This window comes from Ranitomeya imitator, chromosome 4 (genome assembly GCF_032444005.1).
Source record: "Ranitomeya imitator isolate aRanImi1 chromosome 4, aRanImi1.pri, whole genome shotgun sequence".
Lineage (NCBI taxonomy): Eukaryota > Metazoa > Chordata > Amphibia > Anura > Dendrobatidae > Ranitomeya > Ranitomeya imitator.
In genome coordinates, this window is record NC_091285.1 from 547,815,089 (window position 1) to 547,842,940 (window position 27,852).

The following is a 27,852-nucleotide window of genomic DNA, read 5'->3' on the forward strand; positions in this document are numbered from 1 at the left end:
ACCAAATAATAAAGAATGTGGACTTTATTGCCTGGCCGGCGTGGCAACGTTTCGGATATCAAATCAAGGATGAGAAAGGCCAGGCAATAAAGTCCACATTCTTTATTATTTGGTGCTGCTTTTCTTTTTTTCTTTATATATATATATATATATATATATATATATATATATATATATATATATATATATATATATATATATATATATATATATATATATAGAAAAAAAAGGGGAAACAGCACAGCAGACTTCCAGAAAAAAATAAGTGATGTTTATTGCCCAGAGGGCGTGGCGACGTTTTGGATACAATCCTTTCTCAAGCAATGAATATACTACAAGTGCAGAAATATATAGCTGCTCCATTTATCAATTTGATATATCAATTATTTACAAACTATTAAAAAGTATACAACATATACAAAGTATATAATTAGTGCCTAGTGCAAACACATGTGATTTTTTATAAAACATCATTATAACAATAATACATATTAAATATTGTGCACAATACAAGTAAAAAAACATAAATAATTAAATGGTTCCAGGTGTCGTATTCTAATGGGAACCGCACTCACATGTTTCAAATATCGCTGCATGCTACGTCCACAGCGTCCATATGATTCCACTGGGCATGTCTGTGATATCAGAAGTCTTCCCATAATTCCATGTGCCTACACATGCACACTGGAACCTGTGATGCTCAAATCGCCTTTTTGGAAATGGTCAAATATGCAATCTATTCCCATAACTTTAAAATCAACAGATTCAGTCATACAATTTATAAATCCGGAATATATATACAGTATTGGTTACATAGTAACGTTAGCAGTGTCACAAATGCATAACCAATAAAATGTTTCATTTTTAAGTATTTTATGTGGACAAAATTAATCAACACCGACATACCATAAGGAAGAAGAGGATGGATTTACCAGTTTCGAAACATTTCACGGAAAAACTTCACACAGAGAAACAATTGTGTTTCCGTATTATTGATGTAGTACCAGGTCTGAGGAGGGGAGGAGATCTTATTCAGAAATTAAAAAGAAAGGAACTCGAATGGATAATGAGATTAAACACGTTGAGACCGTTTGGTCTCTGTGGATCTCAAGTTGGTTCAGGTCATTTAGTGGTATATGTTACGTTATAGCCTCATCTTGACTTTTGATATTTAATATTTTGATTTTAACATAATGTTTTATCTTTTATCTTTTTCTGGTCTAGGGTTTTCATCCTTGGGTTCATCACACTCGCATGTTCTTTTTTTATTTTTTTGAATATTTTTTATTTTTACATTGAGCATGCCTGTGATTGGATATATATGTAAATAAAGTAAATTTTCCTAAGGGATAGGATGAAAGGGAAATGTGGTAATTTTTTCTAATTAAGAGATACGTGTCATACATGTATAAAGGAATAATATGGAGACTGAAGCTGAACGCTGTCATCTATTTGCGGTTTATACCTCACATTTGCATATGTTGGGGTGAAATTCCCTTTATGGATGCTGGTTACAGATTTTTTTACATACTTTATCACTAAAATTAATATTTTAATGTGGAAAAATGATATATATTTATAGGGCAGTTGGATCCTTGTTGCCATTGTGGGAAGCAGAGGGTGAGGATTACATTCCTCTCCCTTCCGCTTCCCCATTAGGGCAGTCTCACACGTCCAGATTATTCCGGTACCGGAAAAATCGGTACCGGAATTAACCATGTCCGTGTGCCGGTACGTTTCTGTGGCACATCAGTGTGGCACACGTGTGCCGCCCGTGTGCCCACTGGGTACCACACGTACCGTGCTGGAGACAGCGCTAAAGTTTAGCAGTGTCCCCTGCATCTGGTGCTGAAGCCCCATTCATATCTTCCCTGCAGCAGCATTTGCTGTAGAGAAGATATGAATAATAGTGTGTAAAATCCAGATCCAGGTCCCCCCCCCCCGCTGTGATTAAAATACTCACCCAGCTCCCAGTTCCCTCGCTGCTTCCTGTCCTGGCCACACCTTGTACTGTATGAGCGGTCACGTGGGGCCGCTCATTTACAGTAATGAATATGCGGCTCCCCCCCTATGGGAGGTGGAGCCGCATATTCATGACTGTAATCGGCGGCCCCACGTGACCGCATACAGTAGAAGGTGCGGCCAGGAGAGGAAGCAGCGACAGCCAGCGAGGGAGCTGGGGGAGTATTTTCAGAACAGCGGGGGGGGGGGAATGCACAAGGGGTGGGAGGGCGGGGGGCACATAGATCTTGATTTTACACACAATTATTCATATCTTCTCTACAGCAAACGCTGCTGCAGGGAAGATATGAATCGCGGCTTCAGCACCAGTGGGTGGGGACAGCGCTTAATGTAGCGCTGTCTCCTGCATGGCACACAGACTGCACACGGACAACGTCCGTGTGCGGTACGTGTTTTACATGGACCCATTGACTTTAATGGGTCCGTGTAATACGTGCGCTCCCACGAACACTGACATGTCTCCGTGTTTGGCACACGGAGACACGGACTGTAAAAAATCAATGACATCTGCACAGATGCATTTATTTTTATGTGTCTATGTGTGTCAGTGTCTCCGGTACATGAAGAAACTGTCACCTCACGTACTGGAGCCACTGACGTGTGAAACCGGCCTTAAGGTGTGGGATATCCTACTTAATTGTTGGGATTTTCTCCCACCTAGTGGCATGTCTGTGACTCACGCCCTGCCTATTATGGTATGGTTTATGCTATGTCTTTGTCCACATAAAATACCGTATATACTCGAGTATAAGCCGACCCCCCCTAATTTTGCCACAAAAAACTGGGAAAACTTATTGACTCGAGTATAAGCCTAGGGTAGGAAATGCAGCAGCTACCGGTGAATTTCAAAAATAAAAATAGATGCTCCATACCATTCATTATTGCCCCATAGATGCTCCATATAAAGCTGTGCCACATATAATGCTCTGCACCGTTCATTATGGCCCCATAGATGCTCCATATAAAGCTGTGCCCCATATATAATGCTCTGCACCGTTCATTATGGCCCCATAGATGCTCCATATAAAGCTGTGCCACATATAATGCTCTGCACCGTTCATTATGGCCCCATAGATGCTCCATATAAAGCTGTGCCATATAGAATGCTCTGCACCATTGATTATGGCCCTATAGATGCTCCATATAAAGCTGTGCCCCATATATATATATGCTCTGCACCGTTGATTATGGCCCCATAGATGCTCCTTATCAAGCTGTGCCATATAGAATACTGCTGCTGCAATAAAAAAAAAAATCACATACTCACCTCTCTTCGCTCAGGACGCCAGCGCTTTATATTTACCTGCTCCTCGTGTGGCTCCGTCTCCAGCTCGGATGCTCAGCAGAGGGCGCGCACTGACTACGTCACCGCGCCCTCTGAACTGAGCATCACAGCCAGAGGACGCTGGAGACGGAGCCGCACCTGAGCGAGGAGCAGGTAAATATCGTGCAGCGCTGCGCTCCCCGTATACTTACCTGCTCCCGGCGCGGTCCCTGCAGTCCCTGCTTCTCCCGGTGCTGCATCTTCTTCCTGTATTGAGCGGTCAGCGTTACCGCTCATACAGTAATGAATATGCGGCTCCACCTCTATGGGTACCATGTGACCACTCAATACAGGAAGGAGATGCAGCGCCGGGAGAAGCAGGGACTGCAGGGATCGCGCCGGGAGTAGGTAAGTAACTACACAGCCCCCGCTCCCCCTCCCCTGCCGACCCCCGGGTATGACTCGAGTATAGCCAAGAGGGGGACTTTCAGCCCAAAAAAATGGGCTGAAAATCTCAGCTTATACTCGAGTATATACGGTACTTAAAAACGAAAACCTTTATTGGTTATGCATTTGTGACACTGCAAACCTTACTATGTAACCAATGCTGTATATATATTCCGGATTTATAAATTGTATGACTGAATCTGTTGATTTTAAAGTTATGGGAATAGATTGCATATTTGACCATTTCCAAAATGGCGATTTGAGCATCACAGGTGCCAGTGCAGGCACATGGAATTATGGGAAGACTTCTGACATCACAGACATGCCCAGTGGAATCATATGGACGCTGTGGACGTAGCATGCAGCGATATTTGAAACATGTGAGTGCGGTTCCCATTAGAATACGACACCTGGAACCATTTAATTATTTATGTATTTTCACTTATATTGTGCACAATATTTAATATGTATTATTGTTATAATGATGTTTTATAAAAAATCACATGTGTTTGCACTAAGCACTAATTATATACTTTTGTATATGTTGTATACTTTTTAATAATTTGTAAATAATTGATAAATCAAATTTATGAATGAAGCAGCTATATATGTCTGCACTTGTAGTATATTCATTGCTTGAGAAAGGATTGTATCCGAAACGTCGCCACGCCATTTCGGCAATAAACATCACGTTTTTCTTTCTGGAAGTCTGCTGTGCTGTTTCCCCCTTTTTTTTTTCTATTATTGCAAGGAGCCCCTTGAGATTGCTGGCTGGGGATGTGTACACTTTAAGGTACTGTGTTTGGTGCTATTGCAATTTTTTAACATACAATATATACATATATATATATATATACATACACACACACACACACTGGTATATACATACATATATATACAGTGGGGCAAAAAAGTATTTAGTCAGTCAGCAATAGTGCAAGTTCCACCACTTAAAAAGATGAGAGGCGTCTGTAATTTACATCATAGGTAGACCTCAACTATGGGAGACAAACTGAGAAAAAAAAATCCAGAAATTCACATTGTCTTTTTTTTTAACATTTTATTTGCATATTATGGTGGAAAATAAGTATTTGGTCAGAAACAAAATTTAATCTCAATACTTTGTAATATATCCTTTGTTGGCAATGACAGAGGTCAAACATTTTCTGTAAGTCTTCACAAGGTTGCCACACACTGTTGTTGGTATGTTGGCCCATTCCTCCATGCATATCTCCTCTAGAGCAGTGACGTTTTTGGCTTTTCGCTTGGCAACACGGACTTTCAACTCCCTCCAAAGGTTTTCTATAGGGTTGAGATCTGGAGACTGGCTAGGCCACTCCAGGACCTTGAAATGCTTCTTACGAAGCCACTCCTTCGTTGCCCTGGCGGTGTGCTTTGGATCATTGTCATGTTGAAAGACCCAGCCACGTTTCATCTTCAATGCCCTTGCTGATGGAAGGAGGTTTGCACTCAAAATCTCACGATACATGGCCCCATTCATTCTTTCATGTACCCGGATCAGTCATCCTGGCCCCTTTGCAGAGAAACAGCCCGAAAGCATGATGTTTCCACCACCATGCTTTACAGTAGGTATGGTGTTTGATGGATGCAACTCAGTATTCTTTTTCCTCCAAACACGACAAGTTGTGTTTCTACCAAACAGTTCCAGTTTGGTTTCATCAGACCATAGGACATTCTCCCAAAACTCCTCTGGATCATCCAAATGCTCTCTAGCAAACTTCAGACGGGCCCGGACATGTACTGGCTTAAGCAGTGGGACACGTCTGGCACTGCAGGATCTGAGTCCATGGTGGCGTAGTGTGTTACTTATGGTAGGCCTTGTTACATTGGTCCCAGCTCTCTGCAGTTCATTCACTAGGTCCCCCCGCGTGGTTCTGGGATTTTTGCTCACCGTTCTTGTGATCATTCTGACCCCACGGGGTGGGATTTTGCGTGGAGCCCCAGATCGAGGGAGATTATCAGTGGTCTTGTATGTCTTCCATTTTCTAATTATTGCTCCCACTGTTGATTTATTTACTCCAAGCTGGTTGGCTATTGCAGATTCAGTCTTCCCAGCCTGGTGCAGGGCTACAATTTTGTTTCTGGTGTTCTTTGACAGCTCTTTGGTCTTCACCATAGTGGAGTTTGGAGTCAGACTGTTTGAAGGTGTGCACAGGTGTCTTTTTATACTGATAACAAGTTTAAACAGGTGCCATTACTACAGGTAATGAGTGGAGGAAAGAGGAGACTCTTAAAGAAGAAGTTACAGGTCTGTGAGAGCCAGAAATCTTGATTGTTTGTTTCTGACCAAATACTTATTTTCCACCATAATATGCAAATAAAATGTTAAAAAAACAGACAATGTGATTTTCTGGATTTTTTTTTCTCAGTTTGTCTCCCATAGTTGAGGTCTACCTATGATGTAAATTACAGACGCCTCTCATCTTTTTAAGTGGTGGAACTTGCACTATTGCTGACTGACTAAATACTTTTTTGCCCCACTATATATATATATATATATATATTTTTTTTTTATTTTTTTTTTCAAATCACCCCCCTTTCCCTCTATTCAAATAAAACAATAAAAAAAATCAAATATACACCTTTTGTATTGCCACGTTCAGAATTGCCCAATTTGTCAATATATAAAAAAATTAAACGGCGTAGTGAGAAAAAAATCAAAACGACAGAATTACTGTTTTTTTGGTTGCTGCAACATTGCAATAAGATGCAATAACAGGTGAACAAAAGATCATATACACACCAAAATGGAATCAATGAAAATGTCAGATTGGTGCACAAAAAATAAGCCCTCACCCGGCCCCTGATGCAAAAAAAATGAAGCAAAAATGTAAACTCAAAAATGATAATATCCCTGGTCCTTAAGGGGTTAAGTCTCTTAGCCTTCTTTTTGCGAGCTAACCATTCCCAGATCCATTAACTGTTCCTCGTAGGACATACTTTGCAGTCTGCTCACCATCATGGCAAGTCTTCTCTGAACTTGCTGCAGTTTTTCAATGTTTTTTTTTTTAAAATGTGGTGCCCAAAACTTAACTCATCTTTTTACACTTCATATAAATGACGTCTCCCAGGCTCTGGGGAGGATGCTGCCTGGAAGATAACTTCAGAGATTATTATAGATGAAGGGGGAGTTACCAGTGTGAGGCAAGGAACTAACACAGAACAGATTAAATGAAATTTGTGTTCTTGCTAACATTTTTTGCTTCTCTCTCAGCTCTGTATTGCATCAATATTACAGCCCTGTCAGCCTTTGTGCTGAAAGCTGAAGCTTTCAAGGAACTTGCAGAACTTTCAGGCTTTGTAAGGAACTTGCAGAAGTGTCAGGTTCTGCAGTATCAGGAGAGCAGAAAGTGGCCATTACATGTCACACTGGTAACTCCTCCTTATATTTAAAACAAGCTCTGGAGGCAGAATGGTCTTCCAGGCAGTGCCCGCCCCAAAGCCTGGAAGACGTCATTTATATTAAGTGATAAAAGATGATTTATCAGCAACAAGGCTTTAATCCATACAATAACTCTTTTACTCAAGAGAGATTAAAAGCAGGCTTTACATTCTTTAGCACAAAAATCTGGAGAGACCAGCTAAATCCCATTTTATGCTCCTAGTTTGGAGTCAGATTGCTCATCTAAACAAAGAGTAATTGACCTGGATTGGCAACTTCTGTGAATTTTCATTTTCTCTTTCAAAGCAAAATACAGTTTTAGAGGAAACAAATTAACTCATATTAAAGGGTAAAGACTGTGCTCCTCCTGATTGATTACCCACATTCAAATCCAGTTATCCTTCAAAATTCAGGGACAAAAACAAGTGTCAGGAGCTGAGAAAACTATCGGACTTGGAGGCTTTAGGTCAGAGGCCAAGTCAAGAGGAATGAGGTGGCAGAAAAACTTAAAAGGCTGTAGGCCAAGTCAAGCAGAGCAACATCAAACAACAGACCAGGTTAGGCATTAAGCTTGAGATAAGCATAAAGAGGATGGATATTCAGACTGATGTACTTCTACTAATGGAAATATACATCCCGAAGGCAAACCAGATTGACATTTTCACTGCATTTTCTGCTGCAGGCAGCTCAGTCTAACAAGATGTCCCATGAAAACGGCTCCCAATGCTCTTTTGTCCAATGGAGAGGAAGTCCCTGAAGAAGTAATTTTTCAAATAAATTTTGACCCATATGATGTATTTTTATGGATTTTATGTAACAAAAACATTCAAATGTCTATTTTTTCAAAATAGGTATATTTCTGAAAAAAATTGCCAAATCACAAAAGCAAAATTTTGAGGTATTAATTGGAGATAATTGTATCTTTTGAAATTCAAATTAACTGACTTTGTGAAAAAAATCATTTGCGACAAATACATTTGTGGTAATCTCAGCACTGTAAAGCTTGTAACTGCTCGGAAAAAAACATAAGGAGACAGGAAAGAGAAAGAACCCTCTGACTGTAAGAGCTAAAACTCTACAGGAGATATAGAGAGTACCATGTTGATGTTCGGGATCGGCGGGTTCGCCCGAGTTTTTTTTTTTTTAAAGTTCGTGTTTGGGGCCGGAGATGACACGAACTTGCGTCCGAACCCCGAACTTGAAAAAGCAGAAAATTAATAAGAAACATAATTATACTTACCTGTTCAATGATGCATCCTCCCGTCCCGCTGTCTCCCAGCCACATCTGCTTCTGGGCCGCTCAAACTGCTGGCAGCCTTCACTGCACTCGGCAGTCTTCGGCTTTATCAGGCAGTGTTCATTTAGTGATGTCACTGCACAAATACTGCTGTTAAAATCCAAAGACTGCCGAGTGCAGTGAATACCGGCTGAAATTAATGAGCAGCTGTGGAAGCAGATGCGGCCGGGAGACAGCAGGACGGGAGGACGCATCGCTGGACAGGTAAGTATAATTATAATGTTTAATGAAACAAAAAGAAAAAAGTGAGCAGCACAGCTACAGAATCCAAAGAGATGCTGAATGGAAACTTTCAGCAAGTGGTAATCCAATAAGTAAACGGAGGTGCTCGCGTGAAAATGATAGATCAAATCATGGTAAATCATGGCACAAACGCGGCAGCACTCACCGGTCCTGTAGTCAGAAGTTCCTTTATTCAAATATAGACAAACAGAAGGAGGAGACGATGGCTGTTTCGCGGTCCCATAGAAGCGCTGTTTCAAGCGCGAAACAGCCGTCGTCTCCTCCTGCACACTCCTCTCACTGCCCTGTTCCCCCAAGCCGTGAAAATGTTTGTCTATATTTGAATAAAGGAACTTCTGACTACGGGATCGGTGAGTGCTGCCGCGTTTGTTCTATGATTTACCATAATTATAATGTTGATTATTAATTTTCTGCATTTTTTTGGGGTTTTTTTACAGCCCGAACTGGACCTGAACTGTAACACGGGTTTTCCATGGAAACCAGTTTTCAGGACCATGTGACCAAACACTATGGGTTCGGTGCGGTTCCGAACCTTACAGTTCGGGTTCGCCCCTCCCTAGAGACTACCCCCTGCCTAGAAGAGCTTATACTCTACAGGAGAGAGAGACTTAGGGTACCGTCACACACTGCCATTTCGATCGCTACGACGGTACGATTCGTGACGTTCCAGCGATATCGTTACGATATCGCTGTGTCTGACACGCAGCAGCGATCAGGGATCCTGCTGAGAATCGTACGTCGTAGCAGATCGTTTAGAACTTTCTTTTGTCGCTGGATCTCCCGCTGGCATCGCTAGATCGGTGTGTGTGACACCGATCTAGCGATGCGATCTAGCGATGCGTTCGCTTGTAACCAGGGTAAACATCGGGTTACTAAGCGCAGGGCCGCGCTTAGTAACCCGATGTTTACCCTGGTTACAAGCGTAAAACTAAAAAAAAAAAAACAGCACATACTTACATTCTGGTGTCCATCAGGTCCCTTGCCGTCTGCTTCCCGCACTGTGACTGCCGGCCGTAAAGTGAAAGCAGAGCACAGCTCTCACGTGCTTTCACTTTCACTTTACGGCCGGCAGTCACAGTGCGGGAAGCAGACGGCAAGGGACCTGACGGACACCAGAATGTAAGTATGTGCTGTTTGTTTTTTTTTAGTTTTACGCTTGTAACCAGGGTAAACATCGGTTTACTAAGCGCGGTCCTGCGCTTAGTAACCCGATGTTTACCCTGGTTACCCGGGTACCTCGGCATCGTTGGTCGCTGGAGAGCTGTCTGTGTGACAGCTCCCCAGCGACCACACTACGATTTACCTACGATCACTGCCAGGTCATATCGCTGGTCGTGATCGTAGGCAAATCGTATAGTGTGACGGTACCCTTACACAGTGACATTGGAGATGTAAAAGGTCTCTGCCACAGAAACTGACTTCCGATGGGAACCACTGATTTGTGATAGCTCAGGTACTCGCCACCACTGTACGTGGTATGACAATCCATAGGATGTCATAGCTGCAGGGATTTATAGGGAGGACCATGCTGCAATGAAAAATGATATCAGCTAATGCATCAGAAGTGTAAGGGTACTTTCACATATCACATCATGGGTCTTGTTGAGGCATATGTCCGAACCTCGCTCTAGCAAAACGGAGTTTTGGACTTACATGCCGGCAGGGCCAAAGACTACAATAGTGATGACTGAGTCAATGTGCATCATTTTTAGGAGTGTACGCTTATAGGAGGCAGACACTCAGACAAAAGTCTACTACGTCTGAGTGTTCACCTCCTGTAGGCATACATTCCCAAAAATGATGTACATTACAACACACATTCACTCTGTCTGCAACATTATAGTCTGTGGCCCTGTCGGCGCATATATCTTAACCCCATTTTGCAGGGGGATTCGGATGTATGCCCTGACAGGACTCTTGAATGTAATGTGAAAACACCCTAAGAATTTTTTTTCAATGCGAACCACAAATCAAATTTTAAAATTTGCATGAAACCATGATTTTTATGAAATTCAGCTCAGTACAATCATCAATGGATTGATCCACTCATCGTTAGTATTAATTCCAATTTTCAAAGTATTCATATGTATTTATGACAAAGAAACACCACATACAGTACATACATTTTATGTAGCAGATTCTTTATTAAAGACTAATAAAGTGTATCTATTTCCCAAGATATTCAGATTTCTTAATGAAAGCAGCTCCAAAAGCAATCTGGTGCACCAAGACCCCTCTGTGTTTTTTTAATATAATGGTGCAGATTTATTATTGTCAAATTTTGTACAGGTTTTGCAAGCTTGGCTTAGCCGAAAATAAGATGTCGCTTAAAATGTGATATAAAAAATGTTGCAATGTAAACCAAACAGACCATGTAAAGTAAAACAAAATTGCCAAAAGCTTCACTAAACTTAACACCATGCGCCACTTTGATAATTGTGAAGTATTTTCAGAATACCTAGTCTCTGTTTGCATTGTCTGAATATAGAAAAAGATTAGTAAATATTCCCCAATGTCTGTGTATCATTATTTTATATTCCAGCCATATGCAACTAATACACAAGTATTGTAAAAGATTAAATTGTTTCCCCGATTCCTACAATCTTTTTTTTTTTTTTTCAGAGGCTTGGAAGGTAAATATCAGTAACATATTCACAGATACATTTCTTCAAAGTGCAATTAATCAAAATTCAATGTAACAATTCTGTAAGTTGAAAGTAGTGTGTTTACTAGAATATGAAGCACATCCACTCTAGGAAAACACAGTGGGAAGTGGTACTCATCTCAAAAGAGATACAAATCATTGATGAAAACTATATACCACCTGCTATCAAGATGGAGATCAGGAACAATTCTAATACAAAAATATTCCTTCGAGAAAGCTAAACTCTGCTGTTTAATAATGAAAGCATTGCTTGCATATCTAGGATTAAAGGACAACTATGGACTCATCATAACAACACATTTGTTTGCATGTATGAAGACCTTACAATAGCGCAATGAATAATAAGGCAGCACTCCAACAGATTCCATTTAAGAAAGGTGAACTTAAGTCATCTACAGTATTCATGGGTAAGTAAAGTAGACTTTTCTTAACTTGAAACTGTTTTAGTGCTGCCACATTCTGCATCAGGATATATTACAATAAGACTTTTAGATACTGCCCTGAAAGGATATTTGGCACCATATATTATAAGACTGTGCTGGTATCTTCTGTGGATTGGATTACAGATGGGAGAATTGATTTGTAAGGCTATGGTCAATCAGCCAGATGATTTATCTGTGACCTCTGGACAGGATGCTGCATATCTCCTTACTTTACGGTATTCCCTGATCTTCTTTTGAATAGTCAAGCTGATCAACCACATACTAAGTTTTGCAAGCCCAGGTAATCAAAAGAAGAACCCAGCATTTTAGGAGATAAGGAGATTTGCAGACATCTCGTACAATGGTCACAGATTACTGACCTGGCCCATAAACTGGGGGCCTGCAAATCGATTATCCTATTTCTAGCTTGGATAGCATTTACACACACATTATATTGAACCTCCTAAATTGACTGCATTGCCTCAGATAAACATTTAACAATATTTGTTTTATATCTATTGTCATTAATGTGCAGCAAGATAAATTACTCAATCCAATTAGTATTTCAAACGTTTTCTGTGATCATTTTTTCATCTCCCAAGTATCTCAGAATTCAAGACAAATCTCCTCTAGAATAAAATGTTAGTGTCACTCCACTGAATTCCATACAATTTCTTCCTCACTCTACTTTGTGTTCTAGTAGGAACAAGCAAAGCATGTTTTATATGGGCTACTGTAGGAGAACTCTCCTTTTCTAAGGCTTTGGTAGACCTAAACCTACATTAACTTTTTTGCAAACACCTAATATGCAACATTTTGCTTTATCTGTTTCTGAATTACCAGACAAGTTCATAAGGATCATATTCATGAGTCTCTTGATCTATGCTACCTAACGTTAAGCAATATTTATCATTGCTAATTTTCTAAACCCACCAGTCCTATGGCCAGTCCTTGAACACTAAGATCACTAGTTTAGTTTGTTACTGCAGTGACTTTACACAAGGCATTGGATGAGGCAAAGCATATTGCTCATGTTATAATTGTTGAAATTCCTTGGCACAATCCACTTTTTCTCCAATTATTGACGGACATCAATATTCACTATCCAGTATATGTCATTAGTTAACTCTATAAAAAAATACATAAAGTAAATGTCAAGTACAATAGCAGGTCTTCTTTAAATGCTTTCAGCTTATCATGATCTTAATGAGGAATGATCTCAATAGCATCATAGAATGTTAGAGTTGGAAGAGACCTCAAGGGTCACCGTGTCCAACCCTCTGCTCAATGCAGGATTCACTAAACCATCTCAGACCGTTGTTTGCCTTCCATTGAAGAAGAGCTGACCATCTCTCATGGCAGAAAAAGAAAGAAATGTCCAGCTTCACCGAGTCCGTAAAAAGCTTTTTCTTTATTAACAAACTCCCTTAATCAAGCCTAGTCTCCAGAAACGCGTTGAGATTCTTGCCCATATGGTTGTGCTGAAGTCTGTATCCTCCATGTTCAAAGTTTGTTAATAAAGAAAAAGCTTTTTTACGGACTCGGTGAAGCTGGACATTTCTTTCTTTTTCTGGATCTTGCACGCCTGGACACAGCGGGTCCGTGCTCCCGAGGTTTGGTTGCAGAATCACGGGTGAGCTGGTTTATGTTCCTTCTTACTAAATCTCTCATGGCAGCCTGTTCCACTCATGGATCACCCTCACTGTCAAAACATTTTTTCTAATATCTAATCTGCATCATCTCCTTGTCAGTTTAATTCCATTGATTCTCATGTTTCCATGTACAAATGAGAATAATGATGATCCCTCTACATTGTGACATCTCTTGAGATATTTGTAGACCTCTATTAAGTCTCCTCTTAGCTTTCTTTTTTGCAAGCTAAACATTCCTAGATCCTTTAACAATTCCTTGAAAGACAGTTGACAGTCCGCTCACCATCCTGGTAACATGACCTCAATCATGCCTCAGCGAAACGTGTTGGGTATGTTCTCCTTAAGGATGGGCATTTGTAATATTCCTTCGGTTAATCATTTAATATTACTTTATGAATATGATTACGCTTTCACTTTGTTGCTGCTGAGTTACCTAGCACTCAACTGGATATATCTTATTGGCTCTTAGCTAATACATCCTTATTATTATTATTATTACTCCACTACTTTTATGAATTGATATTTATATCATTTTTTGGATTTCCTCTGGAGGAAATATTATGGCTATCTTTATTATTACACACTATTATTCTTATCTACTCATGGAATATTTATCCTTGTGCACTGTGTCTGTTTGCCCTTCTTTTGACTATGTGCCTTTTTTGCCTATATTGGTACATTTAATAACAGATATGTTTTTACATGAATTTTGTGTCCGGCATCCATCCTCTTAGTTTTTTCCTTAATTATATTTGCCATTAGAATTAGTACTTGACTATGTCCTGTAGGTTTAATATTCTTTTTGTGTAAAAGTATGGTATGCAGAAAAGATGGCTGTCTTGTTATCGTTCAACATGTGTAGTGAATGTGACACCAATTCATTTTTTAATACTCGTGGGATGAATGTCATTGCAGCTAATAAAGAGAGTAATGTATTTCATGTCTACAAAAAAAATAGTTCAGTGTCTCTAGATAGAAAGACAAGCAAATATCACCTTCGACTGATTAAGGAATATTAGCTTAGGTCTTATTATCAGAGTTGTACAGAAAGAACGTTTATCTGCTGAAACCGCTAACAATCAACTGATATTGACGAAGGAAACTGTTGAAACTTGTGGATTTTCTAGCTAGCGGAAAGGTATGATAATGCATATTAAAATGAATAGCAATGGTGTATTTTATTCTCCCAGAGAAATAACTTTCTACATCAATTCTCTGTTCTGGCTGACAAAGGCAATCCCAAGCAGATCACCACTTCATGAAATATGCATACCTTATTAGTACGGAATTTGGATATTGGTTGTCCTTAGGGGAGTGTAAAGAAAACTAATGCTACATAGCGCAGATAAGATCTAGTGTTCAATAATACTGGAAAATACATGACAAAACAGTAACACATTTGCTAAAGGGCTCAGAAAGTGTCTAACATCTTCATCTGCAGCTAATGTGTATACCAACTGTAATAGAAAGTTGATAAAGATCAAGCTAATAAGTATTGAATACCTTGTATGGCCCTTGATTGAATCCACAATAGGTACTCTCCATGGTGTAGCTTCTTAACACTCGAATGTCATGCCATACCACAACGCGGGCTGTTGACGCTCTTGCCTTTTCCACTAAAAAGCTGCTGTGTGACATTGAGAATGCAGGAGCGATTTTATCAAGAATTTTGGGTAAAGTCTAAAAGAGTAATTGACAAGGAAAAAAAATCTTATTCGGAATTGTGAAATTCTTAATCTAGTTGTCATATTTGCCACAGCTAAAAAACATAACAAATATATTTACAAAACTATTGGGAGACTTACACATTACAACTAAAGCTGTAGTTTTTATGACCTCCTATTTTAAATACAAATGCATTAATACAGAGCCGTAACAGCTTCTTCCACTCTTCAGGAAAACTTTTCTACGAGATTTTTGCTTGCGTCTATTGGATTTTTTTGCCTATATACCCATGAAAGCATATTGTAAAGTCAGACACTAGTAATTTAAAAAGAGGTGTATTGTCAGCACTTAAGTGATTGCCTCAGCTGAGATTGAAATTTACCTGGGTGTAGGCCGGACACCCGACAACTGAGGGAACCGGGTGTAGAACAAAAAAATAAATCACTAATAGTCCAAAAACAGAAAAAAAGTGGCCCTCACATCCGGTAAAACATTCCTTTATTTAGTCCATAACACGGATACAGTGGGAGAGGAGCGGATGCCTTCCGTGAATGACGGCCGTTTTGCGCTAGCTGCGCTTCAACGGGTCCTATGCAGCATAGGACCCGTTGAAGGGCAGTAGTCATCCACAGAAGGTATCCGCTCCTCTCCCACTGTACCCGTACCCGTGTTGTAGACTAAACAAAGGAATGTTTTACCGGATGGTGAGTGCCACCTTTTTTTGTTTTTGGTCTAATATTGGATAAGATGGCCAGGCTCTCAATGGGCATTCTAGTTCATCAAAAAGGTGTGTGATGAGGTTGAGGGCTCTGTGCCACCTGTCAAGTTCTACCACATCAAACTTAGATTGCAATGCCTTTATAGGACTTGCTTTATGTCACTGGGGCACATCCATGTTGGAACAGAAAAAGGGCCTTCCCCAAACTGTTCTTATAAAGGTGGAAGCATACAGTTTGCCAAAATGTCTTAGTATGCTGAAGCATTAACATTTCCCTTCACTGAAACTAGGACCTTTTAAATTCTTCGTGCCTCAGCACTTGGTGATTCCATTCTGTAACTTTACATGGATGACACTATATGGCTGGGTTGCTGTGGCTCGTAAATGCTTCCATTTTTCAGTAATAATTTTTTTTCTGTGGCAACTGAGTAACAATCCTAACTCAGTGACAAAGACGGATGCCCCAAGACTACATTTAAAAATAAACAAATATTGGCTGATCAGGGAACATTTTATGCTAAAGAAATATATTTTCTATGTTTTCAGTTAGGGAACAAACCACTGGCTGATAACATTTCATGAAGGCAATTTGTTTGTATGTTTGTTTATTTCTTATTATGAGATACTCTAGTGCGCCACGGGATGACTGAAGAATAACAATTCCCACTTAACTCATCATCTATGTTTTGAACGGACATGCCCACTACTTTACATAAATTATAGAGAAATGATCTGTAAATTTGCTCATTATTCTGCTTTAGGGCTCATACAGACAGGAGCTTTATTGATTCCAATGCATTCCAACAAAACATTGGATCGTACTTAGACCAGTGTTATGTTATAGGGCCGTGTAAATGGCCAATTTTTACCTTGGACAAACCTGCGGCAAGCCCAAGTTTAATCAAATTATTAGATGGCACTTGACCATGTAAGTCAATGAGTTGGTGGAAAACATCGGACCACACTGTGATGACTGAGTGCAGTCCGATTTCTATGAACTAACAGAAAGGAGAAGATGGAGACTTTTTTTCTTCATCTTCTCAACATCTGAGAGAATTGGATCACACTGTGATGAAACTCAGATCAGCGTGTGATCAGAGTGTGATTAGCATAATCAGACCAATTCTCTCGGATGAGACAATATATGCTGCTTTGACTTTAACCTTAAAAAGATGGTCCTATAGAATAAGTATATTTTTCCATGAACTCAGAAGTCACCTAACAGTTAATGGAGCATGATTTAAAAAAAAAAAAAAAAAAAAACCTCCTTAATCTTTACATTACAGATACACTTTGGCCTGTTTAAATGTGACTTAAGGTACCTTCACACTGAGCGACGCTGCAGCGATACCGACAACGATGTCGATCGCTGCAGCGTCGCTGTTTGGTCGCTGGAGAGCTGTCACACAGAAAGCTCTCCAGCGACCAACAATGTCGGTAACCAGGGTAAACATCGGGTTACTAAGCGCAGGGCCACGCTTAGTAACCCGATGTTTACCTTGGTTACCAGCGTAAAAGTAAAAAAAACAAACTTCATACTTACATTCCGGTGTCTGTCCCCCGGCGTTGTGCTTTCCTGCACTGACTGTGAGCACAGCGGCCGGAAAGCACAGCGGTGACGTCACCGCTGTGCTTTCCGGCTGGCCAGCGCTCACAGCCAGTGAAGAGAAGCACAGCGGGGGACAGACAGCGGAAGGTAAGTATGTATTGGTTTTTTTTTTTTTTTACTTTTACGCTGGTACCCAGGGTTAACATCGGGCTACTAAGCGCGGCCCTGTGCTTAGTAACCCGATGTTTACCCTGGTTACCAGTGAAGACATCACTGAATCGGCGTCACAAACGCCGATTCAGCGATGTCTGCAGGGAGTCCAGCGACGAAATTAAGTGCTGGACTTTCTGCAGCGACCAACGACATCACAGCAGGATCCTGATCGCTGCTGCGTGTCTAACTGAACGATATCGCTAGCCAGGACGCTGCAACGTCACGGATCACTAGCAATATCGTTCAGTGTGAGGGTACCTTTATGCTAATAGATTAAGATCAATACAAACTAATTATATGAGTAACAGTTCTCACATTGTAACGATATAAACATAATCATCTCCTTAATTAAAGAGAGTCTGTCACCAGGCTTTTATCTATCCCACCTGAGAGCAGCATGATGTAGGGGCAGAGGCCGATACCAGCGATGTATCATTTACTGGGCTGCTTGATATAGTATTCACAATAATCTGAGGAGTTTTTTTTTTAACTTCAAGATTTTATAATTTTTTGGAAAAGAAACAAAACAAGGAATCGACCAAAGTGGTCGACGGGTAAACAGAAATGCACATCGACTTCAATGCATATGAAATGAAATTACAGGAAATAAAATGATGAGTACTATGTAAAGGTTGCTAATTAATATAATCTATAAATAGGAAGATTACTAGGGGAGTAGAAAAGAATAAGAGGGTAAGAAGGAGCCAAGGTGGACCTTAAGCCAATGCCTGATAAGACCAAGATGACAATGAGGAAACACAGGGCATCAATTGGCAAATGGAAAAAATTGACAATATATTGCTCTGTTAAGATGCAAAATATTAAAGAAAAAGCAATTAGTGGACAGTTTCGGCGCTGCTGAAAGTATTGAGACGTATATACCGGTAAAAGTTGAGAAGGTGGTGGTTTATTCGACGCGTTTTGAAGTAGAGTTACTTCTGCCTCAGGAATGACCACATCTATAACCTTTTCAACTTTTACTGGGATATATGACCCAAAACTTTGAGCAGTGCGGAAACTGTCCACTAATTTCTTTTTCTTTGATGTCTAATGGTCACTTGCTGACCTATGAAATCTGCTGCAGCTGACATCTAACATGACACGCCTTCCTAACGGTTTAGCCAGGTTAGTTTAATCCGAGCAAAAGCTTATTGTGTCTCTCGGATAAGATCCTTTTTTCGTGTTCATTTCTGCTACAGCTCATTTGAAGATGCAAAATAGGGACTAGTTAGGGATCATCTCAAAGTATTCTGATAGGCCGGGGAGGTGAGGAAAGCTTCCCAATGGAAACTATTTGGTAATGGTTGCAGGAATCTCTTCTCACTTTTGAGCTATCAGTTTCTCCATACTTTGAACCTCAGCAATTTCACCGCACCACATACACACACGCAGAGCAGCACATCCCGGCATCCTGCTTCCTGTCTGAGACAGGGAGTCCAGCTGGCTGATGCCATCATCCAGCGCGCTGTCTCAGACAGGAAGCTGCTGGCAAGGAAGAGGCTGCCGGGATGTGCTGCTGCTGCGGGGAGGTGAGCTGTGCTGTGTGTCTGTGTGCCTGCTTGTGTGTATGTGGTGCGGTGATGTGTGAGTGAGAGAGAGGTGGTGGGGGAGACAATGATGGAGGTGATGAGCAATGATGGTGGTGCATTATATTCTGTGGTGGGCTGCATTATACCATATGAGGGGGGCTGCATTATACCATATGAGGGTGCTACATTATATTCTATGGTGGGGACTACGTTATATCTGAGAGGGTTGCATTATATTTTGTGGGGTGCTGCATTATATTCTATGAGAGGGGGCTGCATTATATTTTATGAAGGGAGCTACATTATTTTATGAGGGGGGCTACATTATATTCTATGAGGGGGTAACATTTATATTCTATGAGGGGGCTACCCCTCTGATTCTTCCCCTGCTACATAATTAAGACGTGTACTAATTTATATTATACGCCGATATTAGCGCGTTTTACCACACAATTGGTGGTCTTGTATTTATTTCTATGTAGCTACATAGTGGGCCCCAAGAATGATTTTCTCTGATGGGCCCAAGGTGCTCCAGTCCGACACTCGATACAGGGGTCCTCATTTACTAGTGAGATCCGGGTGGGGTTCTACATCCTGATTTATGAGTGGCTAGACTTTTGGAGCCAACTCAATGGTGTCCTGTATCTTAGCCAGAACAGGAGTGACATTGATGGCTTGGTCCAGTGGCATCTGGGGTGAGCGTCCCTGGAACTGCTGTTGAGGGCATGTGAAAAACTCCTCAAAATCCCTTTGAGGGATTGGAGCTCTTGATGTAGATCGAGTCCTGATCTTTTTGGTAGTGTTTTTCCCCATATTAAGTGATGGATGTCAGTGATTATGTAAAGAAAGGCTGAGGAGTCAAAAGACATTCAGCTTTCTGTGACAATTGTACATAGGCAGAAAGCTGCCAACTAGTGATTGGGCGGAGCTATACAGAACTCATAAAAATGAGGATTAATGGCAGAAGGTTTACTAGCCCTCTACCTGTTGATAAGGCTGTGTCTTTTTCAAAACTACTGCAAGCACCCAATAAATGACACATTGCTGGAGTTAGGGTTTTTGTCTATTCATTATTCTGATTTTAGATTAGGTGCAAAAAGCTGGCGTCAGATTACCTTCAACAAAGTGAAATTCCTCATATACAAATGCATTTATAAGGAAATCTGGAAAGGTATATTGCAGAGATTCTAGTATATGAAAGAAAACAAATTTTCTACTGAAAAATGAAAATTCTACAGTACATGTTAGTTATATAGTAAAAAGTTGTTGTGTGGTATGCACTCTAAACTACCAGCCATTGTGTTTCTCGGCACAAATACCATGCTAAAGTAATTACTTAAGCATACATACCCTGTATCCAACATCCTCCAAAAGAACAGACGAATCCACTACACATCCAGCTTGCCATAAGGTCTCCTTTATGCTGCATCCATAGAAAAACACATTCTTTCTTTGCGAATGGCCATGATAATCACAGAAAACCTGCAGACAAAGATAACATTTAAATACTAAACGCACCAGCTTTTATGTGCTTTCCTAATGTTTATCATGCTTTTTTAATTGAGAACAATTGTGCAATGGAATATTTCTTTTTTTTCCTTCCTTTCAAGAAATTAATTTTTTACTCTTTTATTCAATTATAAGCTGCCTGTTTTCTCTCCTGCCAACCATAATTTAATACGCTGTTGCTAAAGGGTGAAGGGTTCCTTTGCTGAAGGCAAGAGCTGCAGGGGTGACCTGACAGGTAAGTGATGGGAGAGATCTCCCTTTTCATTAAAAGTATCAAAAACTAACAAACTATGCATAATACATAACAGAGTCATTAAAGAAGACCCATGAAGTGAATGGCGATTGCCACTAGATTAATATTTCAATTACAATCTGTGCATAAGTGTAGGTTGTCCAAGTGCTGTAACCGTTTCGATGAATTTCTTCAGAAAACAAAATCTGACAAACGAAAAGAAAGAAGTAATGCTCTAGAGAAAGCTGATTGCAAGTCAGTCTGTTCAACGTTCTGTTTGGCAATTCTCCATAAATCACAGTACGGAGAGGTGGTTTGTTTCTTAAAAATGATAGCCCAAAATAACGAAAAAGCAAATGTTCTTATAACATTATAAATATGTTGTATGAATAATACCAGAATATTGCCATGTAATAATCTTTGTAAGTGGTATATCTTATGCACCACTCCGTAACCTGTGCTACAAACTTTGTGTAGCCCCTCCACTGGGTCGTGAAAACTGCATGCAATCCAAAAATCCAATGCATCGGGTAATCTTTTCCAAAAACCTTCTATTGAAATCAGTGTACACAGGAAAAATATGTTTTGGCCACACATGGCCTCTTTCAAGCCAAGACAGAAAAAGATTAAAATCTGAGAGTCCTCAGTGGTTGATACCTTTAATGGCTAACTGAAAAGATGGTATCAAACTTTTGAGACTATTCAGGTCTCTATGCCTGATGAAGAGACCTGAGTAGTCTCAAAAGCTTTCTACTTGTTACCATCTTTTCAGATAGCCATTGAATGTATCAACCACTGAGAAAGTGCAGTCTTATGTGTTTTCATATGCAGTAAAAAAAAGGATATACTCACAGATGGCATCCCAATGGAGACCAAAAATTATTTTGGCCTTCAATAATTGAATGAAGACATTTGGATATTCTTCAGGGGCAGACATACTATTGGTACAACCCTGTACTCCAAAGCAGGTAGAGGTGTGCATAGCGATGAGATGTTAAACTGCAAGGGGCTGATATATTCTTCTGTCTGTATCCATTCCTGATATTGTTAGGAGCTTTTCCTGGCATATACCCTGTTGTAGGGGCTTAATACCTGCTGTAATTCAGATTAACCACTTAACGCAAAATTATACATATAGGTACATCATTGTTGGGATATCCCTGGTTTTGAGAGCAAAGCTCTCTCCCCATGTGGTAAATGCTGGCATCTGTGTCTCAAACATTTTATTTCAAACTTATAAATTGTTTTTCACTACTTAAATAATGAAAAAACATTTGCACGTTTGCCGCTATTGTAATTGTATTGACATTTTAACCACGGAATGAATGCTGTAGGAAAAAATCCACAGAAAAAAACATAATGGAATTACATTTTTTTTCACAATTTCATTCCATTTACAATTTTTTTTCTTGATTCCAGAACGTTGGTAAAATGAAAAGTGTGATGAAAAATTACAACTTGTCTCACAAAAAACTCAAACCCTGTACGGCTATGAAGAATTGTTGTAGCTATTGGAAGATTGGAAGGGATAATTTCAAGTGCAAAAATAAACATTGACTGTGAAGGGAAGGTCTTATTAGTACACGACTCAAAATAAAAGAGAATATTTAACCAGCATCATATAAGCCAAGTCAATTAGACTGCAGAGCTGTGTATCTGGCAAGTAAAGAAACATTAATGATTGTGAAAAGTGATGAGTGAGTGTGCTCGTTACTTGAGTTTTACAAGCATGTTCGGGGGATCTCTGAGTACTTTGGGCGTGCTCGGAGATTATGTTTGTGTCCCCGCTGCTGCATGATTTGCGGCTGCTAGACAGCCTGAATACATGTGGGGATTCCCTAACAAACAGGCATTGGAGGTATTAGATTATGTGAGGACTGCGGTTGGGTCCATCATTATACTGTTTATAGAGAGCTTTGGGGCAGTACACTGTATATAGAAGGGCTTTGATACCATCAAATGGTGCATAGATAGCTGTGGGGATATAATACTGTATATAGAGACCCTTTGGGACATTATACTGTGTCTAGGGTCTGAAGAATTATATGTTTTCCTATGCGACCTCCATCATATATTGTGTGGGCCAATATGGAGGGATATTAAAGTGACACCTTCCTTTGGAAATGATCTGTCTTATTGAGCATACGGAAAGACATTCGTGGACTTATACGCTTTGGAATGGATAACACTAAGATATCCCTAGTTCCACGAATATCCTCAATTTTTGCTCCGTTTGCCTTTTCGGAAATGTCTCTATCCCTCCCTTATTTCTTGTCTTCCCTGCCTTGTTTTTATGTATTTTCATATGTTTAATATACTATTGGTCACATACCACAAGGTTTATGCAGTGACCGCAATGCTCAGTACTGCTGTCCATAATCCGTCCAGGACTTAAGATGGTTGCCGCGCCGTGCGCCTGCGCGGTGTGTCTACAGACATGCTTGCATCGCTGAAGGCATCCCTAGGACTGGGCACGGGTATCTGACGTCACAGGAAGTGTTTTCCTTGACCCGCGCCTTGGCCCAGATGGCTGGATGTGACGTCTGGCACTGGGGGAGCACTGCGCATGCACCACACCGGGCGCGGAGCTATAGGCATTATCTTATTTAGCATAAATACTGGGCATTGTAGGGTGTAATATACGGCCCCCCGAGGAAGCCAACTACGCGAAACGCGCGTCGGGGTTTGTATACTCAGCCTGCCGTGGTCTCTCTCCCACATGGGTAAGGACATGCCATGTTTTAGCCATTGAGCAATCTTATATACTTTTTATGTGTACTAAGACCAGCAGTTGCTGGTAAGAGCTCCCTATTGATAGATAGAATGATTAGGACTGGGGGAAGCTCTCTGTTTACAATTCACACTTGCTCTAGGCCTTAACAAATATGGAGACACCCCGAGCAGCTGATTTGTTATATTTTATTGTGTTCCTGTCTGTCTCATCTTCGTCATGTTTTTTGTATTATGGCAGATAGCCATTATTTATTGTAAGTGCGCTTTGCACAATAAAGATTTTTCTATATCGGAAGCATTTGGGCTCTACCGATTACTGAATCTATACTACTGAGAGTATATACTCCTGGTTCTCTTGTAGGTTAATTATAGTTGTTTGGAATTGCGGTTTGCACTCTCATTTATAGGTCCTGGGTCCAGGATCATTACTTCTAATGTGTTTCCTACATGTCAGTGTTTGTTAACTGTGTCTAGGGTAGCAGTGGAGAAATTATACGGTGTTTAGAGAGCTTTGGGCTTATACTGTATATAAGGAATATAAGGAAGCTTTGGGCCCATCATATTGTGTATAAGAGAGCTATGTGCCCATTAAACTGTGCATAGTGAAACTGTGTGTCAATCATACTGTGTATAGGGAAGCTGAGGGGATATACTGTGTACAGGAACTGTTGGCTCATCACACGGGCAATGTGCAGGACAATGCACAAGGTCATGTGGCCAGTGTTCTCCACAGCCCACTCCATACATCTGCTACCCACTTGCGCCATTTGTTGGGAAAGAGTTTAAAAATTAAATACTAAACATCTTAAGGGTATGTTCACACGTTCCTGATTTCCATCCTTTTTTTTTCAGGACTGAAACCGCAGCTCTTGGCAGAAAACGCAGGTCCTTTTTTTGGTCCTTTTTTTGTGCTTTTTTGGTGCGTTTTTTTATGCGTTTTTTGATCCTTTTTTTATGCAGTTTTCTATGCAGAGTCTGTGTGTTTTCTAGGAAGTTTTTTAGGGTTAAAATGGCTGAAAATACCCTAACCCTACCCCTAACCCTACCTGTTTTCCATAGGGTACATTGTACTGTACCCTGCATGGAAAACAGCTGCGGAACCGCAGCGGCAAAAACGCTGCGGTTCCGCAGTAAAAAACGCACTGTGTGAACATGGCCTAAGACTTCATTCGAATTGTTAAATGTTTAAACAAAAGAACAAAAAGGTTAATTCTATTTTCATGTATTCTTTCACCGGCTTGACTACGTCCAGAACTATAATAGGTTATGCATTTCTGCCCACCAGAAATAACCTTTCCAACACAGTGGAAGCTAATTAATAACAATTACAAACAGTTTAATTTCATCCCATTGAAACATACAGTGGGGAAAATAATTATTTGATACACTGCCGGTTTTCCCACCAACAAGGAATGGAAAGGTCTGCAATTTTTATCGTAGGTACACCAACTGTAAAAGGCGGAATCTTAAAGAAAAAAATCCAGAAAATCACATTGTATAATTTTTACATAATTAGTTTGCATTTTATTGCATCTAATAAGTATTTAATACTTACTGTAAATCCTACTCCAAAACAGTGAACAAACCAGATATAAGAATTATATAAAAAATATAACTATTAAGTCATAATGTTAAAATATAAGAAACAATTAAAATCTCATGAGGATGGAGGGAAAACAAATGACAAAATATAAGGAGACCACTTGCACAAAAATATTAATGAAGGGCATAGTGACTAAATAACATAGTGTTAAGGAAAACACTTCCATACAGATAGCCAATTATATGTGAAAAATGTTAAAAACATCATTAACATTAACATAATAAAGAAGGCATAATGAAAAAGGAAGTGAAAATAGAATTGTATATACCAATAGTCAGTACCCTGTGGCTCCTGTGACTCCAACATATGTTTCGCCTAGTGGCTTTCTCAAGGAGTATGAAGGGGAAGTGAAAAGGTGGGGTTATTTATATGTTCTGCAAAACAATGAGAAAACAAGGTTCCTAGGACAAATGGTGTGATGTTAATGATTGCAACATTGCTAGAAAGAACAAAAATAATGAAAGCATGGCAAGAGTTTCTCCAAAGGAAAGTTCATAAAATGACATAAGCAAGCAATAATATTGAACAAAATGTAGAAAAAGTAGTTTGAAAGCAGTATGGCTTCCACGGTGGAGCGCACACCACCGCGAGCACCACCGGAAGAGGAAGTGATGGACACGGCCAATGCGTTCCAGCGTGGAACGCATAGGAGGAGAGGGTGCGGCTGAAAACGGAGAGACCTGCCACTACACATCGCCACCAGGTGCCTTTGAGAAGGAGTTTCTCTTGCTAGGAGTCATGTCACATGCAAGCAATGGTTCATCACTGCGTTCCACAATAGAGTGCACAGCGCTGCGGCCACCACCGTAAGTGGAAGTCTCAGACTCGGGTGATGCATTCCAGGGTGGAATGCACAGGAAGAAGAGAAGTGGCTCAGAACAAAGGTGACGTATCGTTACACATAGCTAAAAGGTAGCACTAGAAGCAGTGTCACATATAAGCAGAGATGAGCTCCACAATGGAATACAAGCTAAGAATATGCCGATGTCCTGGACCATGAATGAGCTGCTTTGTTCATCCAGAGCCACGGCACTTGCCTGGGTACTCCGGGCAGTGACACCGGCCCAGACTCCAGGACCTTGAAATGCTTCTTACACAGCCACTGTTTATTTGTCCTGGTTGTGTGTTTCAGGTCCTTGTCATACTGGAAGACCCAGCCACGACACATCTTCAATGCTATTACTGAGGAAAGAAGGTTGTTGGCTAAAATAGAGAGATATATGATCCCATTCATTCTCTCTCGAATATGGTGCAGTCGTTCTGTCCCCTTTTCAGAAAAGTACCCTCAAAATATGATGTTTCTCACAGCATGTTTCACAGTTGAGACATTGTTCTTAGGGTTATACTCATCCTTCTTCCTCCAATCAAGGCGAATGGAAATGATACCAAGAAGTTCTATTTTGGTCTTATTCTATTTTGTTCTCATCTGACCACATGACCTTCTCCATGCATCCTCTGGATCAACCAGATGGTCATTGGTGAACTTCAGATGGACATGTACTGGTGTGAGCAGGGGGACCTTATGAGCACTGAAGGATTTTAATCCTTGATGGTGTAGTGTGTTACTAATGGTAATGTTTGAGAATGTGGTCCCAGCTCTTTTTGGGTCATTGACCAGGTCCTCCCATGTAGATCTAGGCTGATTCCTGAATTTTCTCAGATTTATCCTTTCCTCACCAGGTGAGATCTTGTATGATGCCTCAGAGCAAAGAAGATTGACAGTCATCTTGTGTTTCTTCCACTTTCTAATAATTCTGCTAAAAGCTGTAGCCTTCTCAACAAGCTGCTTGCCTATTGTCCTGAAACCTTGCGCTGGTCTCCAATTTTACCCCTGGTGTCCTTAGACAGCTCTTTTATCCTGGTTACGGTGGAGAAGTTGGAGTGTGATTCATTATGTGGACAGGTGTCTTCTATACAGGTAACGAGTTCAAACAGCTGCAACTAATACAGGCAATGAGCACAGAGTAGGAGGGCTTCAGAAAGAAAATCTAATAGGTCTGTGAGAGACAGAATTCTTGCTTAGTGGTATGTGATCAAATACTTAGTTCATGCAATAACATGCAATTAATTTTTTTTAAATCCTACAATATTATTTTTATTAGATTCTGTTTCTCACAGTTGAAATGTACCTACAATAAAAATTACAGACCTCTCCATTCGGTGTAGATGGGAAAACTTGCAAAATCGGCAATGTATCAAATACTTATTTTCCAAACTGTATATGGTTTTTCATGAGATTACACACATCCAGGATGTTGGTTATCAGTAATTTACAGTAGTATTATATTTTCATGTTTAGTTGTAAAAAAGTGGAGCTATTTTTTTACAGTTTCTGTTGTAGCTACTGTTGATTGTTTTACCATTATTGCAGAACTGGTATAGACATAAAACCATTACCACTGCCAACAGCTATCTTAGCAGAATGTATAAGATATATTCTTCCATTCAGTGGATACGAAATGTGCTTGTATTCCTGGTGAGCTAAAATCAATGAGTTTTTAGAGGTGTAAGAAATCAGCGTTTCATCGTCTTGTCATACAATGGCGGACCTAAGTCAGGAAGAACAGAGATCCATACTTTTCATACTAATTTACAAATATTGACAATTTAGCATGGATTCAGGCCAGGCGCTGCAGGTGCCTAAGAACAGAAATGCCCAGAGAAGAGGTAGCGCTGGGCTCATATC

General features: G+C 40.2%; 1 protein-coding gene across 1 annotated transcript in view; it reads right to left on the reverse strand.

Annotated features, from left to right (window-relative positions):
- AGBL1 (AGBL carboxypeptidase 1) overlaps window positions 1-27,852 on the reverse strand; it is a 1,336,772-nt gene that overhangs the window by 738,027 nt on the left and 570,893 nt on the right. Inside the window, exons 20-21 of the mRNA XM_069762409.1 lie at window positions 20,440-20,571; window positions 14,919-15,095 (exon numbers count right to left, since the gene is read on the reverse strand). Of these exons, the coding sequence (XP_069618510.1) occupies window positions 14,919-15,095; window positions 20,440-20,571 (309 nt within the window). The remainder of the gene's footprint in view (window positions 1-14,918; window positions 15,096-20,439; window positions 20,572-27,852) is intronic.